General features: G+C 36.9%; 1 protein-coding gene across 2 annotated transcripts in view; it reads right to left on the bottom strand.

The window, feature by feature from the left end:
• Positions 1-11906: 11906 nt before the first annotated feature.
• The window catches only part of LOC138811965 (serine/threonine-protein kinase MARK1), a 91702-nt gene continuing 82887 nt past the window's right edge, over positions 11907-20721 (bottom strand). Inside the window, exons 15-18 of one of the 2 annotated variants that reach the window (XM_069999918.1) lie at positions 19973-20137; positions 18444-18698; positions 16121-16165; positions 11907-14002 (exon numbers count right to left, since the gene is read on the bottom strand). In XM_069999918.1, the coding sequence (XP_069856019.1) occupies positions 13648-14002; positions 16121-16165; positions 18444-18698; positions 19973-20137 (820 nt within the window). In that variant the 3' untranslated portion in view covers positions 11907-13647. The remainder of the gene's footprint in view (positions 14003-16120; positions 16166-18443; positions 18699-19972; positions 20138-20721) is intronic. The other variant, XM_069999919.1, reaches the window with a different exon arrangement.

The following is a 20721-nucleotide window of genomic DNA, read 5'->3' as shown; positions in this document are numbered from 1 at the left end:
ACATAAATTAATATGAAAGGGATATGAAATAAGTTTAATTTATTATATTTATAATAACTACATAGTTTTGTTACATGATTGAAGAAACTGAAGTGAAACATTTAGTAAATAATTAAGACATACTAAGTGTGTAAAAGTTGCTTAAATATTGAAGGGAATTAAATTAAGCAAATGGTAATCTTCATACATAGATTGTAAAAGTTTATTAGTTTTGTAATTAGTTTAAAACCTTACGTAAATTGGCTTTAAAAAGTTAAACTAGTAACTCTCGTCATTTTATTACAGCAACTACTATTTTTAAGTAGAAGCCCCAGTATTCCTTTTCCTTTTTTTTTCATTTATGTCTGGCTTTTATTTTTCAACTGTAGGATTCATCCATATCCTTTTTCTTTGGTACTTTTTTATTGTAAAAATGCTGTACAGAGGGGCTACAGTTACATGAGCAAGGTAATGAGTACATGTCCTGTTGAGTATTGTTGCCTCCTCCTTTGTTCCCCCCACCATCCCTTCCCTCCCACCTCCACAACTGAAGTTGTAAAGTTCCAGTATTCTTTTTTCTTGTACAAAATGACAAGGACACCATGCTACTTGACTATTATCAAATGGGAGAAAAGGTGGATTGACTGTGGGTCTAAAACATGTTTTCCTCTATACAAACTACTGCTCGAAGATGGACGATAGTGGCTCATGCTTTTAATCCCATGGCTACTCAGTAGGCTGAGATCTGAGGATTGCTTTGAAGCCAGCAGGGGCAGGAAAGTCCATTGGATTCTTTACCTCCAATTAATCACAAAAAAATCTGGAAGTAGAGGTTTGGCTCAAATGGTAGAGCACCAGCATTGAGTGAAATCAAGCTAAAAACCAGTGCCCAGGCCCAGAGTTCAAGCCCTAGTAATCCCCTGCCCCCCCCCCAAAACTCATGATTGAGGTTGAATCCTCAATCTGAGGATTAAGGAGATTTGAAGCCAGGTTGGGCAAGAAAGTCCCTGAGACTTTAATCTCCAATTAAGCACCCCAAAGCTGAAAGTAGAGCTGTGGCTCAAGTGTTACAGCATCAATTTTGAGTAAAAAAGCTAAGGGAGAGCACCCAGGAGCTGAGTTTAAGCCCGTGTGGGCACAAAAACAAATACGCAAGAAAGCAAAGAAACAAAATGCTTTTTTTTCATTTGTTTGCATGGTACTGGGCTTTGAACTCAGGGCCTCACTGGGCAGCTGCTTTACCACTTAAGCGCTACCATTTAGCACTTAGTCCTAAAAAAAAATCCTTCAAAGAGTTATTTCTGATATAAGACATCTTATAGTTCAAACAGTGGTCAAAATAAATGGCATAAGAATTAGAATGAATTTTACATTTGCCTTTAAGCTTTTTCCTTACAGTTTGTATCTGTGGTAACCATGCAGGTTCCTGTAGTAGGTAGAAGGAGCACATTTTTCACCTGAAGGTTTAGATTTGGGCACCAAAAATAAAGGAGAAAGAAACGAGGTGAATACAATGTAAATACAGGACTGCAGTTAAAATGGAATTTGCTACACACACACACACACACACACACACAGATCAAGTGTCTTGCATATAGTGTTTCCCATGGAAGCTGAAGAATTAGAAAAATTATGTCTTTTCTCTGGAGTACTAAATCCTTCAGCTATTTTGAGGATCCCCATCCCTGCTTCTGTACCCTAACACCAGTGGACTTCCACTAGGAGTTATCAGAACCAGGCTGGGCCATCCAACCCTCTAATGTGGGCTGCCTCCCTCTCATCTACCATGCCTGCAAACTTCCAGACACCATCACCGTTTAAAGGCCTGTGGTCTTTGTCCTGGCAAAGGCCTCTGAGCTGAGAGGAAGGGAGGCAAGTGGCAGAGTTTGGGTTCACCTGTAGACTCAGGAGGTAAATTAAGCTGCATGGTACCTTATCCAACATTTAGGATCATTCTTTATAATTTAATGAAATCACAAATGGATCTTATTTAGTTGTATTTACCTAAAGCCACTTAAGATTTCAAAAACTACTCAGCTACCAGCCTTTAAGACCATTGAGAATAGAAAAATATACATGTAGAGAAATAAGGTCAGAATTATGACTTTATGGGATAAAATGTCTCTGATAAAAACCTGTAAACTGTGTGTTACTATGCATTCTCCCATGCCCACAGAATGTCATCCTAACATATATATGCACACCTGCACATACTCATACCATACACACAAGTATATAACGCCGAGTTAACACACACACATATCCCAGCTGCACAAAATCATGCAAGCACTTCATATTGCCCACACTTGGCTCTCTAGTTAGTTTTCTCTGAAAAGATTCAAGACTTGGAAAATTTGATGACTGCACCTCTGGGTTCAAGAATGTTCAAGATCAGTCCAGGGTATTCTGTTGTCAGATAGCAGATAGCAAAGATACAACTATTTGTGCTTTTTTGGTCAAAACTGTCAAAATAGTATCAAGGTTAACATGAGGCAATTAAAGGGTTCTTTTGGCTAAAATTTGACTTTTGGATCAACATAAAAAAGAATTAATGATTACAAAGAATTGAAACAAATAATGTCAGTGAAAAGTCATGAGCTCATAGTAGTGCTATGAGAAAAAGTATATATATACATATACAATATATATATATATATACACACACACACACACACAAATATATATATGGATAGCTAGCAAAGACTATGTTATTTTGGGGTGTCATTTTTAATATTCTCAAGGCTTTTGACCTTGCTAAGCTCACAGAATATGAAAAGAATGCATAATACCAAGTTCCAAAAATGTGATAAAAGCATTACATTTGCATACAAGAGATTCAATGGAAAGGATACAAGTACTTTTGTAGCCAGATGGAAAGATACTTAACACAAGTGAATCAAAAAAGTTGCAAAGCCCAAAATAGTAAAGCAAGGGAGGAATCTAACCTCATATTCATGAGTAGGCAAGAGAAGTGTTATTTGTTAAGTCCAGGGAAGTGTGGGTCCTGAGGCCAAGCACTTCTGGGGAGGCTTTGGGGTGCCTGTTGCATTGACAGACCCATTCCGACTTGCAGGGGTGGTAGGACACAAACTTCAGACTAGGCAGGGATTTGCCCTGACCTCTAGTGGTACTGTCTGGTAATAACAGGAAATAACAACTATCAACGTGTCAACAAATTTGAGAAGAAATGGCCAGGCATTTCTGTGCTTTGGATTGGGATCATTTCACACCAACCAGAATCTTTGGTTGACAAGTGAATTAGTAGGTTCTGTAGAGTGGGATGAATCTGTAGAAAACAAGGAGGTTGTGGTGGGTGGTTGTGGGGGATGTTGGAAAACTCAAAGTAGCGTAGTGAGTTGAGAACCAGGGCTAAGACCTTACTAGGCAAGACTCATCATGAGTGCATTTCCTCTGCCCCCCTCTCCCCCGTCCTCTTCTCTCCTCTCTCCCTACCTCTCCCTCTCTGTCCCTCCTTCTCCTTCTCTGTCTCCCACTCCTTCCCCCCTCCTCTCCTCCCTTTTCCTATATACCTTCTTTCTTCTTCTTCTTTTTTTTTTTTTTTTTTTTTTGTGGTATTGAGGATTTGCCACTTGAGCTATGCACCCAGTCTATTCTTTTGTTTTTAACATAGAGCCTCATACGTGTACTCCAGTCAGCCTTGAACTCTGGAGCCTCCTACCTTCACCTCTTGAAAGGCTGGAATTACAGAGGTATGCTATCACATCTGGCTTTTCAATTCATTTTTCCATCTTACAGAAATGAAGCTGTGAATAAAATGATTTCTCAAGCCTCCTCTGTAATATTGTGAGAACAAAAAGCATACACACATTTAAAAATCAAAACCAGTTCCTTGGTCTGGACACATTTTTTTTCCATAGTTAAATCAAATTCCTATAATGAACAGTATTATACTTTCACAAAAGCATTACAGCTCAAGTTTTATATCCTATGCTGTTCTAACAATGAAGGCAAAAGCGCTTGGACTGGTTTATTCTTTAGTCCCCTTAACAAATTGCTGAGAAAAAAATATAGGCCTGCTCAATCCCTATTTTGAGGCCATTTACCTTTCAAATGATCAAAAGAATACATTTACAGTTTAAAATGTCACATTTGGAGTTTTTATTTTTTTTAAAGGATTATCATTTAATGGAGAAAAGAACTGCAAGGCAGCAAAAGAAACGTGAGAAAGAGGGACAGTTTTCCTAAAGAGAACAAGGCACATTGATGCACCTTGATGAAACGAAGGAAGGAAGGAAGGAAGGAAGGAAGGAAGGAAGGAAGGAAGGAAGGAAGGAAGGAAGGAAGGAAGGAAGGAAGCAAGCAAGCAGGGAAGGAAGGAAGGAAGGAGGAAAAGAAAGAAGGAAAGAAGGAAGGAAGGAAGCAAGGAAGGAAGCAAGGAAGGAAGGAAGGAAGGAAGGAAGGAAGGAAGGAAGACACCTTATTTTTCTTGGGAAAGGGTACTTGGGTTCTCTCTATCATTGCTATTTTTCTTTCAGGCACCAAGTGACTACCAGAACAAGTAAACACTGATTCTAGAAAGATCTTTCACTGACTTGAGAACTAGGCACTTAGGAAAGAAAACATAAGGCAACTATTACTAATTAGCATAGATTCACTAAGAACAACATCCTAGCAGATATCCTTTGTTTCCTTCTTCCTCTTCCTCTTCTTATTTCTTATCTTTATTAATCAACATCATGAAAAGTGAGTTTAGCTTTCAGCTAAACATTTGGCAAAAATCAAAATGTAAAAGCAAGTCAAATGATAATAGTTTTAGTAAGACTCATTCCTGGTTGAATGAATACATGAGAGTTGAGAGCTTGTGCACAATCCTTGTGCTTTAGGTCCCTTCCAGTGCCCGATGGAGCCAGGAAAGAGAGAAGGGGAGGAGAGAAGGAGTGCGTTGGGACTAAGGTCTTCTTTGTGTTCTTGTCTGGCCTTGTGAGTACTTAGTTACTACTGTAACAGCAACAACATAAACTAGATTTATTATCAGTTTGTTTAGACATGAATAATCTACAGAAATTGTTGGAATTGAAAATTTTCTTCACCATGAGTACATAGATATCTGACTTCACAAAGTCTCATAAAAATAATTATTGATGGCATCAAGAAAAAAATCAACTCACTCTAACTCAAATTTCACTTGTGCATGCATGCTCATGTGTGTGTGTGTGTGTGTGTGTGTGTGTGTGTGTGTGTGTGTGTGTGTGTGTGTGTGTGTGTGTATTGGGGCTGGAACTCAGGACTTGGCATTATCCCTTAGCTTTTTTGCTGGAGGCCAGCATTCTACCACTTAAGCCACAGCAACGATTACAACTTTTTGCTGGTTAATTGTAGATATGAGTCTCATGGACTTTTCTGCCTGGGATGGCTTTAAACCATGGTCCTCATATCTCAGCCTCCCAAGTAGCTAGGATAACAGGCATGAGCCACCAGCATCTGGCTAGGTTCCACGTTAATAAAATTAGTGTGTTAAGAATCTATAAGGAATGACAGTTGGCTTTTTTTAATATATAAAAAGATACAATTGGGATACTAAGAATCTATCTATCTATCTATCTATCTATCTATCTATCTATCTATCTATCTATCTATCTATCTATCTATCCCAATATATGAATTGGGATATTAAGAATCTATCAAACACAAAGGAGATGATTTTTTAAAGTATACTACTCCATAACAGTATCAGAGTCAAAAAATATGACTTACCTCAGTTCAATAAGACTAGTTCTTCTCAAAGTCAGCTGTTCTCAACTTCATATTTTCAAAGTAAATATCACTAAAACAAAAAAAGATTTAGAAAAGTAATGATCAAGATTGAAGAACTATTTCCCTAAACCTTGTCTATATTTCAAATATATGAGCATCAAACCACCAAATATAAGCTGAGTGAGCTATTATTTGTAAATTTTATAGAATTATACATATATGCAATGATCAAGTAGTAGTGCTTGATCAAAATTATCTAGGTCAAAAAAATTTAAGACAGATTATGACACATGTGATATTCCGTAGTTTGAAATAGTTTTATTAGACTTGCCAGCTATCCAGTATGTACTAGAATCTTGAAAAACTAGTTGTAACTTTTGAATATGTGTATTTTCATCAAATATCCTATTGCACAAGCTGTTTGCTTTATATTCACGAAGATGTATTGTGGTATTCTTTTACAGAAAATGCAAATATGAAGGTCAATAACAGCAAACGAAAAAAATAAACATTTTACTATTCTGGCTTTAAAATATTCGAAATGTTGCATAGACAAATTTCTACATAAATGTACAGTTTAAGTTTTTGGTGATAATAAACTTGAAAACATCTGTAAGGTTAGTTGGTATTTTCTCAAGTATTTATTATTGGACCTTGACTATATATTCTTTATTTCTGTTACTGATCAGATCCACAGTATTTTTGCTGACAACATCCAAATCTGCCTTCAGAGTCAACCTCTTACCCTGTTTATAATCTCCAGTCCATAGGACATTTCTTTCTTCCTTTTCCTTTTTCTTTTTGGTTAGTTGTGGGTCTTGAACTCAGGGCCTAGGCTCTGTCCTTGAGTCTCTTTGTGCTCAAGGCTAGTACTCTACCATTTGAGCCACGGCGCTACTTCTGGTTTTTGAATGGTTATTTGGAGATAAAGAGTCTCACAGGGACTTTTCTGCCCAGCTGGCTTCAAACTGAGTTCCTCAAATCTCAGCCTCCTGAGTAGCTAGGATTACAGGAATGAGAGCCACTGGCACCTGACTATAGGACATTTCATTCAGGATCTACTGCTCCTCATTGTAACAAACTACAATCTGTTCATTTGTTAAATATTGAAGATACATATGTTTGATCACCTTTATCCTGTAATTTTAGGATTTTATTGAAACCAAGCTTGTTATTTTACCTATAGCCAGACAACTCACTGTTCCCTGATCCTCCTTTTAACCGATTTATATTAAGTGGGTATCCTGTGTGTAGCATATAGTTGGGCTTAGATTTTTATTTTTACACAAAATTTGACAATTGCAGTTTTTGCATTGGGGTTTTTAGACATCTAATTTTGATATGGGTAGGCTTAAAACTGCGTTTCTTTGTTTCCTATTTTCTCATTTGTTCCTTTTTTCTATTTATTTTTGCTGTATTTGAAAGACTTTCTTGTTCAATTTTTAACTGACAATTGTATGCATGTAAAATTGTATGCATCTATAGTTTGCATAATTTTTGATATAGCATTGTACAAAGGCTAGAAGCAAGCTATTTAACATACATGTCACACTTTTTTTGGTGTGGTAAGAACACTTAAAATCTACTCTCTGAGCAATGTCCAAATGTACAATGTAGTATTATTAAACAGTCACCATGATAAGCAATATGCACAATTGATCTCTTGAACTATAACTGTAATTTAATGTTCTTTGACCAACGTCTCCCCAGCCTCTCCCCACCCCGTCACTAGCCATCCTCTGGAAACCATTTTTGACTCTGTTTCTATGAGTTTTGCTGTTTTAGATATTACATATGTGAGATAACATGTCAAGTTTCTATTACTTAACATAATGTCCTCCAAATTCACTCAGGTGTGACAGTGGTAGGACTTGCTTTTTTAAAGAACAGAATAGTATTCCATTTTGTATATGTGCCACATTTTCTGTTATGTATTCATTTTGATGGACTCTTAAGACTGATTCTGCATCTTGACTCTTGTATAGAATGCTGTAAAAATTAATGTAGAATGCTGGTATCTCTTTGGCATACTGACTTTATCTCCCTTGGAGATACACCCAGTAGTGGGATTAATGGATCATATGGCAGCTTTATTTATTTTTTTTGAGGAATCAATCTATCTGCTTTCCATAGTACTGTATTAAATCACATCATATCAACAATTTACAAGGGCTCCCTTGTTTCTACTTCCTTGCTAACACTGGTTATTTTTTGACTTACAAAAGACATCTTTTGCTTTTTCTTTGTCAGTTATGGGGCTTGAACTCTGGACCTGGACACTGTTCCTGAGCTCTTTCTTTCTGAAGGCTAGCCTTCTACCACTTTGAGCCACAACTGTACTTCTGGTTTTCTGGTGGTTAATTGGAGGTAGAAGTCTCACAGGGAAATTTCTTCCCAGCTAGCTTCAAACTGCAATCCTCATATCTCAGCCTCCTAAGTAGGAGGATTACATGCCTGTAATCCACCCGCACCTGGCAACACTTATCTTTTTTTTTTTTCTTTTGGGTCCGGTAGTGGGGCCTGAACTCTGGGCCTGGGCGCTGTCCCTCAGCTCTTCAGCTCAAGGCTAGTGCTCTACCACTTAAGCCACAACACCACTTCTGGCTTTTTTTCTTTTTGCGTATGTGGTGCTGGGGAATCGAACTCAGGGCCTCATGCACTCTACCACTCTAAGCACTCTACCACTGAGCCACCTTCCCAGCCCAACACTTATCTTTTTGACAGTGCTCATTAAGATGTATTTTGGTTTTAATTTCATTTCCCTGATTAGTAATGGTGAACATTTTTTTCATGTACTACTTATACATACGGATGCCTTCTTTTGAAAAAGAGTGTTATTTGAATCCCTTGCCCATTTTGAGATTGTGTTGTCCTCTATCATTTGAGTTTCTTACATATTTTTGATATTAACTCTATGAGATAAATAATTTGTAAATATTCCCTCCCATTCTGTAGACTGTCTCTTCACTCTGTTCTCTCTTTAGCTGTGCACAGCTTTTTATATAACTGGAAATCCAAAAGCATCAACAATACTTCATTTTAACCTCTGTTGGCTCATAGCTGTGATTTGTGTATTTTTAGAAATGGTTTAAGGTGTATAGTATACCTCTAGCTTATCATCCATCTTAAAATGTTAAACCATAATAGACAATAGTATACAGATTTTGCAAAAACATTCAGGCTTTTGTGCTGTTTTGCAACACATTTCACTTTTATGTGTTAGATATTTTACAATATTATTTTTACTATAAACATAGTTTCACTGTCAGTTACTCTTTTGAGTAGATGCAGATTTCCATCTGGGATTTTTTTCCTTCTGCTTGGAAGATTTAACATTTATGGTAAATTGCAAGTCTTTTAAGTCTGCTATGATAAAACTCGAGTGTATATTTTCAAACACTTTTCATGTGTATTGGGGAAGATATTTTATCTGAGTATAGAATCCTAGTTGGATAGCTTTTTTTTTTGCAATTTTTTTTCTGGCTAGCATTGTTCCTGACAAGAAGTTGATCATTATTCTTATCTGTGTACCTTTATTACCCCTTCCCCTGGCTCTATTTTAAACGTGACTTTAAAACAACCTTTCAAGTGGTATTTGCTTCATCACTGGTGTTTGCTTCTGTGGGCTTATGGTTCCAGCTGTATTTTCCTGTTTCACGTTGGATAATTTTTACAATTGTCTTCAAAGTCTCCCATTGTTGCTTCTCCTTCTAATCTAATTCCATCTACCATGTTCTTTCAGAAACTAAAATATCCATTTCTAGGTGTCTGAATTGTTTTTCATATCACTCACTTCTCCACTTAATATAATCTTTCCTCTTGCTGAACATGCAATCATAATTGTTTTAATGTCCTAATCTACTAACTTTTCCCACATCTACCATTTCTGGGTTAGTTATAAATTGACTCTTTCCCCCATTAGGGGTTGTATTTTCTTGCATATGTGCATGTAGAATAACCTCCAATGGATGCTACAGATATGCCAAATGTTGCCTTGTTCTAAGGTACATTTATATTCTTACAATTGTTCTTCAGGTTTTTTTCTGGCAAATGAATTACTTAGACACATTAATGCTCCTAGACAATGCTTTGTTAAGCAGAATAAAAGTATGAAGGCAAGGGCTACTGCAGTCCCATGAGTGAGGCAAACTTTCCAGTAGTATTCCCACTGGCCCATGGTTTCTGAGGTTTTCTGGTTGGTGCAGGCATTACTTTTGCATGAGATCTGATGATTATTCTAATACTTCAAGTGTTTCATTTGTCTCAAGGTTTTCCACATGCAAGTATATGGGTCTCTGGAGTACACTTTAGTATAGCCCTCTCCCTCTACTATTCTACCCTGCAGACTCTAGCCTCCCTAGTCTCTCTGTGTTGACTTAATCAAGGAGAATACTAGGCTTCACTCAGGTTCACCCTTTCAGTCACACATGTATATGAACCATGTCAATCATGGGGCCCACTTCCCTCCATAGACTGATATCCAGCATCTGGAAAACATGGCTTTCATTTTGATGAGGCTGTGATGGCATGTATTTGATGTGTTCTTTTCATTGTTTTTAGGTGAGAGGGTAAGTCTGGTATTTGTTACTCTATGTTATAGGAAAGTAATCATCTTGACATACAAGTTAAAATATTGAATGTCAGGAAGTTTCCTCAGCCATCCAGTGGTCGTGTGTGTGTGTGTGTGTGTGTGTGTGTGTGTGTGTGTGTGTGTGTGTGTTTGTTTGTGTGTGTGTGGGGGGGCAGGGGACTGGTCCCAGGACTTGAATTTGAACTTATGAACTTAGGGTACTGAGCCTTTGTGCTGAAGGCTAGTGATGTACAATTTAGCCACAACTCCACGTCCAGCTTTTTGGTGGTTAACTGGGGATAACACTCTTAGGGACTTGATTGCCTAGGCTACCCTTGAAATGCAATTCTCAGATCTCAGCCTCCTGAGTAGCAAGGATTATAGGCATAAGCCACTGACACCAGGTCTCTCCACCTGTCTTTTTTTTACAGTCCACGAATTTTTTTTTTAATCTCTCAAACTTTTCATCCTGTATTAACCACTCCTCTGTGTGCTATTTCATACACTTTTAAAACTTAATAAACTGTGAAAAAGATCTTGACTCTAGCTTTAAGCAAGCTTAGAAATTTCTATTAAAGATTTTTCTCATCGGTACTTTACTAGAACTTAGAATCTGATGTACACTCATCCCAATAAGCTTGCTGAATTAATGATTTACTTTTTTACAATTGATGCTTACTGCTCTCTTCTAGCAAGACTAAGCTGAGGCTGCAATCATCATTGGTAAAATCTGTTATTAACTTCTGTGAATCTGGTTGCTCACTGTAACATTGGGTGTATTTCCATAGCATCTATTGTCTGGGTTTCCTCTCACATTTCCATTATTGTACACAGGTTTACAGTCTATCTTCCCAAATGGATCAAAATCTTGGAGTGGTACCAATCACATATCTTAAGCTACCTTGATACCCACAGATCATCTTGCTTATTTTATGCAGGCTGATAGAATCATGAATCTACAGATGCTTCATGCATTCTATTATTTTTGTTGTTCTCTTTATGAAATGGTTCTTATGGCAGAAACCACCTCAGAATAAAGCCTTAAGGTCTTAAATAAAATTCTACCTGATATAATATTACTGGATCAAGGTTCTAGAGTATATTTTATCTTACTGTTTTTCTTTGTTGAATTTGCAGATGTTGATATATACCCCAGTTTCTACAAAAGTTATCTGGATATAAGAGACATTATATGAAATAGTATTTCCCCAGAAGCCAAGGAAATACTGACAGATAACACAGAGAACATAATTGATGGTTATTTATGCAAAAATACTTAAAATCCTTCTAAGGCTTCAAAAGAATAATTTATGTTGTCATGAACACATAAAATGGAATATATAAAGTAAATATCAAGAGTCCATCTCTGTTTATATAAGTAAAATTCCTTTACATAAAACAGAAGATTGGCTAGAGGAAACATTAAAAAAATAGCTTCTATGTTTGAAATGGCATGATTTCTATTTTTTTAAAAAGTATTTCAATGGTTGGAATTTTGGTAAAAAGATTAACATTTTTTCTTGTAATGACATTTTAGAAACCTACATAGCTTCATCCCTCACAAACTAAACTTAGAACATAAAAAAGAAACTCCCCCATGCAGAATAGTTTTGTACTAGCAAACAGGTAACTCACATTCTGATAAAGAGCAAAAGACAAGTGCTTTATTATGAGAAATGTTCAAGTAAAATTCCCGTGTGCACCAGTGAAAGTGAATAAAGATTTGCATCAACTCTTTTGAATGAACACTAAGTTAAAAAGGGGCTACACAGTTTTGCTTTGTTTTCTCAAACATCACCCTTTGCTAAGGCAAGAATACACTTCATTTTAGAACAGAATGTTACAGAAGAAAGCTACATCACAGTACGGTACAGAAGGTAAAATCACCTTAGTCTGGAAGCCATTACAGAATGGCACATCACCTACACTTAGAGCTTTCCACTGTAGGTTACAGCATTTAGTACAGCTTTATTTTTCTTTAAACTGATAAAATTTAAATACACTTTCTATTATGTAGGAGTGTGCAGATGGGGCCCATATGTTGATATTACAGTAATTACAACATTAAATAACATTGCACAGTCAACCTCCAAGGCTAATTCAGTATAAAATAACAAATATTAAAATGTACCTTTACTAGTGGCTTTACATAGCACATATCACTAGTTATGAAAGAAAAGAAGGCAAATGCCCAATTTTGAAGCTGCACATTATAGGCATGAAGATGGGGAATAAACACAAGAAATCTGGCAAAGTACTTAAAACAAATGGGTTACATGGGAACAAACCGAACAACCCACAGCATAAACCAATAATACACTGTTATAAATAGTATGGTTTGCTCACAAGTCTTTTAAGTACTTACAGATATTACAGCAGAAGGATGGATGAAGAGGATGGGGGGAGAATGAGGCAAATGTTCCCAATGCCAGTTAATTCCTGAGGTGGCATTATTTCTTAACTGATGCATTGATCAACACTGTAAAGATGAGTTTGTGCTATGAAACAGTCCCAATATTATTGTATTTCCGCAATTACACTGCGGTATTCTGAAGGCAGCAAACCTAAGTGACAGTGTACATTATCACAGCCAGATGAAGTATTGATTCTTTTCAATTTTACTGCTATAATTAGCAGTGGGTCAGAAAACACTCCAAAGTTCAAAAGAAACCTGGTATTGATTTAATTTTCCCCCCAGTACTTCTAAGTTAGCTTAAAGCAAAGCTATTATTTATTTTCATGTACTTTACTTTAAAAAGTCTAAGTGCCAACACTGTAAACATTTTGTATCTTTTCAACTAAACCTTGTTCAAGGACAAGGCTAAGAGCAAAGATAAGCAAGATTAGTTCCATGTATAGTAAAGCTGATCTATGTATCAGCTTCTGGTTTCAATTTAAATATGATTTAAAATAATTTTATAAAGTTCATGCTAAAACTGTGGAGACTATTTCTGTCATCCTAGACACAATTTTCAAAATTGCATGATGGAGGTAAGAATTAAAAAAAAAACCCACCAGACTGTAAATAACAAAGAAAAGAGATTTTTCAACTCAAAGCATTATACATTTATGTGCAGAAATCTAGACAACTGTACAAATTTTTAAGCAATCATATTTTATTATACAACTCTATGAACAGAAAATGAACAGAAATCCACAGTATACTCACCTGTACATGTGACCCTACTTTTTATGCTAGATATTTATTACAGTTCATACTGACTTTAATTTTAAAGTTCGTAACTATGTATAACCTTATTGCATTAAGGGCAATTCTACACAGGGAGGTTCGTAGGCAGACCACATTAGGCATTACCAGTACATTCAAAAACTGTACCTCAGACATGGGTGCATCTTCCCTGGTCCTGTAAATTTAGATTTCTTTACAGCTTAAGCTCGTTTGCTATTTTGGATGCAATGTTCTTAAAGGCAATAGATGTCCCAGATATTCGCTTGAAACGGACTCCATTAAGTGACAGTCGTGGCAACTTGCAAACCTCCATCTCCCACTGCACGAGGCTGTCTTGTCTTGCATCTCCGTGGACACAGAAAAGCAAAAACCTCTCTTTTTGTTCATAATCACAGTTATTTGCATCTAACACTTTCCGGATTTCTCTCATCATGTCATTAGGGTCCATTGAACTAGTGGTTTTCATACTCCACGTGAACCGCAAAGAACGTGGCTTGGAATCTTTGCCCTCTTCTTTGTCTCTTTCTTTGGGCTCCCCTGTTGTGCTTCTGGAAAAGGAGGGCAGAGGCGAAGAATAAAAACAAAAATTCCACTCAGCAAAGATAGCAAAACATTTCATATCATCGTAATTCAGTGCCTAACAAAAGCACCCAATCTGTAGTCTACTCTAAGACAGATACAAAGAGTTCTTTATTGTATAGTTGCAAAAACATGAACTCTTTTGACTTTTAGTATCTTCACTATAAAGTAGTATTTTTTTATGGGGGAGGGGAGGGCTAGGGTTTGAACTCAGGGCTTTGTGCTTGCTAGGTAGGCTCTTTACCACTTGAGCCATGTCCCCATCCCCAAATGAGTGTCTTTTCTTTGTGGAAAACAAATTTGTAGCTGAATGTGAACAGCTTAGTAGTTTTTCCACGTTCTTTCTGCATTTCCTTCTTCAAGTTTGTAAAAACAGATTCTCCATTTTCCGAATACAGACGCACATGCACAAAGCTGGAAACACTAGTATTTTGTTTGTGAAACACAATTTTGAAATACCAAGAAAAAAATTCTTTTTTTTTCTGTCCTTCTCAAGCAGGAGGATGAAATGCCTATTCAGGGAAAGAGCACTGTTTATACCTCATAATAATGAGAAAGAAAGAATGCTACATTGCAATTATGTGAAGAAGTCATATCACACAGCATGTGTCAATAACCTCCAATAATTTCCCACTTTATTAAAGACATCCTTACAACAGACTACCAGGCTGCACACGACTTCCCCCAACTGCCCCCTCACATCCTCATCTATTATTGTCCACCCTACTCACTCCTGCCTGGACTCACTGGCCTCCACGCCGTTCCTTGACCACACAGGCTGTTATTCCTTGACCACAGGGGCTATGCTCTTGTTTTCAGTCTTCTGCACAGGCAGTTCCCTCTGCCATGAATGCCTCTCCTCAGACGGCTGCAGATGGCTAATTCCTTTACAGTTTATTTTTTCCCCGAGGCCTCCTCTTGCATCCTGAGCCCAATCTTACCATGGACCACATCTCCTTACCCTACTCTGTATTTTTCCTATACCTATCACAGTCTGAATATACACCTCCAGGAGGGTCAGATTTAAAATGGTCTATTTCATTTCCTTTCATATCTCAGGCATCCTGAATTATGCTGGGCCCAGAGTAGATATTAACACGTATTTGTTAAATGAATTTATTTCACTGAATTTTGCTTATGCAGGTATTTCACACTATAGAACCCAAAAAGGTATTTCAAATAATCAGAGCAAGGTGAAATGAATAATTAGCTATCATATAGAAAGAATTCTCTGTAATTAATTAATTTTGTTGGGAAATTTTCCAAATAAAGATACATGTTGTATGTGTGTGTGTGTGTGTACTTGAATTCAGCGAGCCTGGGAGCTGTCCCTGCTGTTTTGCTCAAGGCTTTACCATTTGAGCCACAGCTCCACTTCTGTTGTTTTTTTCCTCCATGGTTAATTGAAGATATGAAGCTCATACACTTTCCTGCCTGGCTGGCTTCAAAGTGTGATCCTCAGATCTTAATCTTCCGAGCAGTTAGGATTACAGGTGTGAGCCATGAGCATGTTGCAATTTTAACTTGTTAACCTATCTCACTTATTTAGGAAGGAAATCATACAAGACTAGTAGCCTTTGTTGTGGTGGTGGTTGTTTTTAAATCAAGTCCCTATGATTCTAATTATGACTTGAGTCTGAATACCAAAAAACTCCACAGAACATACGACACAGGATAGTTCGTGAAATATGATCCAAGACTGTTCACACAAAATATATCACTAATATCAGTTCTTCCTACATATTTAGTACCTCAGTGTTCTATGTTATTTGCGCTATTTGACTTAGACTAATTTTAGTTACATCCTATTACTGAGAAAAGGAACAGGACATTTAGGCTATAATTTCTCCACTATGTCAGATTCTATAGAAACAAAGACTTATCAAGCAAACAATTCAAAGTAATGTTAAGAAAACACAAGCGTACAGTTGATAAACTTAATTAAATGCAAGGCAGCATTAGAACCATCACTCTGATATATAAAGATAGAAAGTATGAGTTCTGCTCATGCATGCTGTCTGATGGCAGCATCCCATGCACAGCTCCCTCACTAACCCAGCAGCCAAGAATAAATGACAACTCCTCACCTTGAGGTGTCTGTTCTGCCACTGGCTTCGCCTTCATTTGGATCCCTCAAAACAAAACGAAGATGGAGATTTTAATGATAAAAGTGAAAGTCTATACCGATAAAACCTACATCTAAAGTAATTTTTAAATCACCTTGTTGAATGAACTTCTACTATGACAATTTTCTATTACTAGTCAAATACTATTTCTTATGTTTTTCATCAGAGCCACATTACAATCATTAACTGTCTACTTACTACTATCAAGAGAAGATATGAGGCTGGCATGGAGTACAGCTTTTTATATATCTTCCAATTCCTAGCCATGGCTTCAATGTAATAATTTATCTTTTTGCTTTGTTTAGCATAATCTAAGGTTATAAAATTATTTAGTAATTTTTACAGCAAGATTCATAACTTCATATTTTTTACTACATATAATTTTAGTAGTTGCTCAAGAGAGAAAATATATAAATTGTTATTGTAGTTATGAATAAAGCTTAAGATTGGGAGGGATGGGGAAAATAATATTGAAAAAGGTGCATTATACTTATAAACTGAACTGTTGAATGGTAACCCCTTAGTAGAACTACTTAAATAGAAATTACAACAAAAAAGAAGAAATAACACTGAACATATAGGTATTTCTAAAAATAAATACCAATTTTCAAATGAGCAACCAACTGTTTTTAGAAGTTATGATAGTAATTCATGCACAGGAAATACAGCCTGTCTAAGCAGGTGAGTATAAAAACATGGATTCAACCTTAAAAAAATCCCACCAATCTTACCTAGATAACAACCTATGAAATCAAGAACACAGTACTAACTGTACTGTATTAAATATATTTGGTATTTTAAAAGTCTAAACTTTTGACATTTTTGTCATTTTCAAAGGTAATTAAACATCTACACAGGATCATCAAATTACAAATCGACTAAAATACTAAGGTAGTTTACTAAGGTAGTTTAAGTAATGAGAAAAATGATCAACTTAAATCTTTAAGGTTTTTGTCTTAATGTTTTAGCCATTCTATGTAAAATGAATACAAGAGGAATAAAATTACATTCTATCAAGTAAAATACTTATTCACTACAAACTCTAAAACTGAAATGGTTATTAAAAATGAATATCTGGGGCTGGGAAGGTGGCTCAGTGGTAGAGCGCTTGCCTTGCATGCATGAGGCCCTGGTTCCATTCCTCAGTACCACCTAAGCAGAAAAAGCTGGAAATGTCACTGTGGCTCAAGTGGTGGAGCGCTAGCCTTGAGCTGAAGAGCTGAGGGACAGCACCCAGGCCCAGAGTTCAGGCCCTACGCCCCCCCTCCCTCACAAAAAATATATCTGATGCCTCTCAGCACTTTATTCTGTCAGAATTGAAAGAATAATAAAATGTATTCTTATATTTAAATGTACTTTCCTGAGGCTAAGGTAAATGCCTTTGCTAGCAAAGTCTCACTGGGCTTTTATGCCCAATCACATTTTGCCTCATAACTCACTGTTCCGCTGCTAAACTTAATGCATCAGGAGTGAAATTTTTGTTTAAGACTCGATTTCCTTGGCTATAGTTACTGGAAATGGCAACTGCCCCTTGTTCCTGCTTAGCTGGGTGCTATATGACAATTGTTTTAAGTAGTCCATTAAGTTTGTTTAAAGTAGCCCTGGTGGGAGGCAAGCAGGAATACAGAAGATATAGCTGGCTCTTGAAAAAGTACAAGTTAAAAAGCTTATCTATTGCAATATATGCAACTGAATAGGCTGTTCTCTACGTAAGAATAAGCTATGGTTAGAAAATAATAAAGCTTGGTACAGAAGAAGTAAGGCAGGTATTTGAGGCAGAGGATTCCAAGGAGAATCCAAGTGCAATGCTCAGAACAAGTGTGCCTGGTATGCTCCAGTTCAGTGAGGCACCTGCCTGATGGGGTGGAACCACTAAGAGGAAAAGAGAAAGGGATAAAGCCAGAATGGGCAGGAGACTACAAAACTCCCCAGAGGTCTCTGCAAGGGCTTGGGACTGTATTCTAGGCAACTGCAATCTTGCAAAGGGCCTTTTTTTGCTATCTTTTTTCTTTTTGTGGTGCTAAGAATGAACAAAATGAAATAAGTCTTTGCCATCAGGGTTTTGCCTTTTCAGTTTTCATTTTGACCAGTTTTCCTTTTCTGCTCTTTAAGACAAAGATTTTTGTCTTTCTGGATTTTTTTCCCCCCTACAACTGCTGTAAAAGAGGACACTAATAAAATGGTATGGAACCATTTTGGAAAAAATCACTGCAAAGAGAAGAGTACATCTCCAAATTTCCTTTTTAATGGCTAACACAAAACACAATGGTGTGCTGGTACTGACCTGCGGACAAACTTGGACGTGATTTTGCTTATTATGCCAGTAGATGTTCCCCTTCTGGCGTGTGCAAATGCACCTGTTTCATGGGACGGTGAGGCAGGTGGCCCATTATAAGCAGCACTCCGTCGTTCACGGAGCTGCTCCCCATGGAAGGTGCTGCGGCTTGAGCTCCCTCTGGGAAACCGGGTCCGGTCTGGAGTGGTGGCACTAATACTATGAGCAGATGGAGAAGCAGCAGGCACTCTCTGGGTTGTACTGCTGGGACAAATTAAGATATATGAATAATGACAGGGGACGTTTTCACTCACAAGTGGAAAATTCCATACCTGACCATCGTGGTTTTAGTCACCATACAAATGAAGACACAATGAAAATACTGATGGCAATTAAAATAAATAATTAAAATAAAATTACCTTTGGGTTATTAAGTATAAGGTGTTTAAGAAGCAGACATGAATTTCATGTTCAAACTTAGGTTGCATATCAAAGACCTAACAGGCATATGCAAATGTTAACAATCTGCAAAACTGAAATTCAAAAAGCTCTGAGCCTAAGAGTTTTAGATAAAGAGACACTCAATTTAAATCCTTTAACTTAAAACTACTTAGCAATGTAGTACATAAATTTTATGCTTTATCACAAAGTGTTTGAGCTGGGTACTGGTGGCTCACGCCTGTGATCTTAGCTACTCAGGTGGCTGAGACCTGAGGATCACGGTTTGAAGCCAGCCCAGGTAGAAAAATCTGTGAGACTCTTCTCTTCAATTAACCACCAGAAAACTGGAAATGGCGCTGTGAGTCAAAGTGGTAGAGTGTCAGCCTTGAGTGCAAAGCTCAGGGATAGCACTCAGGCTCTGAGTTCAAGTCCCACGACCACCACCACCACCACCAATCACCAAAAGCCTTTGAACAAAATCATTTCCTACCTGTAAGTTAAGCCCAATGATGGCACAGTGTTCTGTGGCACTATGAAAATGACTATAAGATCTAATTATCAAACAGCTAAAATGTTTGGAGGTTCTGAATTTGAGAAAACTTTAAAACAGATAAAATCTAGAACAAAAGACCTGAGTAGGTTCTTTGATTTCATCTGTTTCACTGATAATAATGCAACTATATGATAGGAGCCAGATCTTAACTCCTAGCCCAATGTTTTTATTTTTATTTTATGTTTTTGTGTGTATGTTTAAGTAACAACAACTAAAACTTCAGTTTAATTAGATGGTAAGTTAGGCAGAAGTACTTTAAACATGAATTTAAAATAAAATCCTCTAAAATGATTTAAATTATAAAACAACATTATGTGGTAACAGCTAAAGTACATTCTAATTGTATGGTAAAATTAAACTTTTCTTCTGCCACAAACACTGTTTTCAGAAAGCTCTTTTTTTTTTGTTATTTTTAAAAAACAGGGTCTTACTACATAACCCAGGCAGGACTGGAACTCATGATCCTCCTGCATTTGCCTTCTAAGTGCTAGGACTATAGACTCGCGCCACAACACTTAATCATTAAGAAATGAAATGTTGTTACCCAGGCCGGTATGCTTCAGAGCCATCTTTAATGGTTGGCAGTGTAACTTTAATAGGATGGCCAGAAGTGGACATGGACTTCTGATGGCGAGGTCGAGCTGAAGGGCCAGCAGAGGCTACAGCAGAGCCCGCAGAAGACATGCTGCTCGCAGACATCTCCGTAAGGCTTTCAACGTAAGGGAAGAAAAGGTACAGTTTACTAAAATTGGGGAATCTAAACTGATGAGAACTTCTTTTTACAGCTAAAGCAGCTGATATAAAACATCAGGGGGGATATTAGTGACTAATGAAAACATTAGTATTCTTGCTAAAAGTGTATAAGGGGAACCAGTGGATGGGGACAAAGAAGGAGTGGGTTCTATACTAATAAAAAAAAATCTCCAAAAAAGTGTACAGGGACAATTTATCACTACTTTCCACTGAAAAGCTCTGATAAGTGAACCTGAGAAGGCATGATTTTTTTTTTTTTGTAGATGTATGACAGTTTCAGGTAAGATTATTATGACTAGAGACATTTTTCACTTCTCTAAATGAATTTTATATGATGTGTTATGGCAACCCATTGTCCAAAATTTCTATTAGGAATGCATAAACATATTAAAATTATTCTCTAGAAATATTATCAAAATACTTTTAACTCACATCATGAAGCAACAGATTTACTACTGTAAACTCAAGGAGCTACACACAGATTAGCATTTAGTTGGAAAGAAATCATTCTCTAGCAATCTAGCCTAAAGGGTCCAAGGA

The sequence above is a fragment of the Dipodomys merriami genome, unplaced genomic scaffold, assembly GCF_024711535.1.
Source record: "Dipodomys merriami isolate MVZ:Mamm:240054 unplaced genomic scaffold, mDipMer1.0.p SCAF_551, whole genome shotgun sequence".
Lineage (NCBI taxonomy): Eukaryota > Metazoa > Chordata > Mammalia > Rodentia > Heteromyidae > Dipodomys > Dipodomys merriami.
Note: the sequence above shows the minus strand (reverse complement) of the source record. Positions and strands in the feature narration are given on the sequence as shown.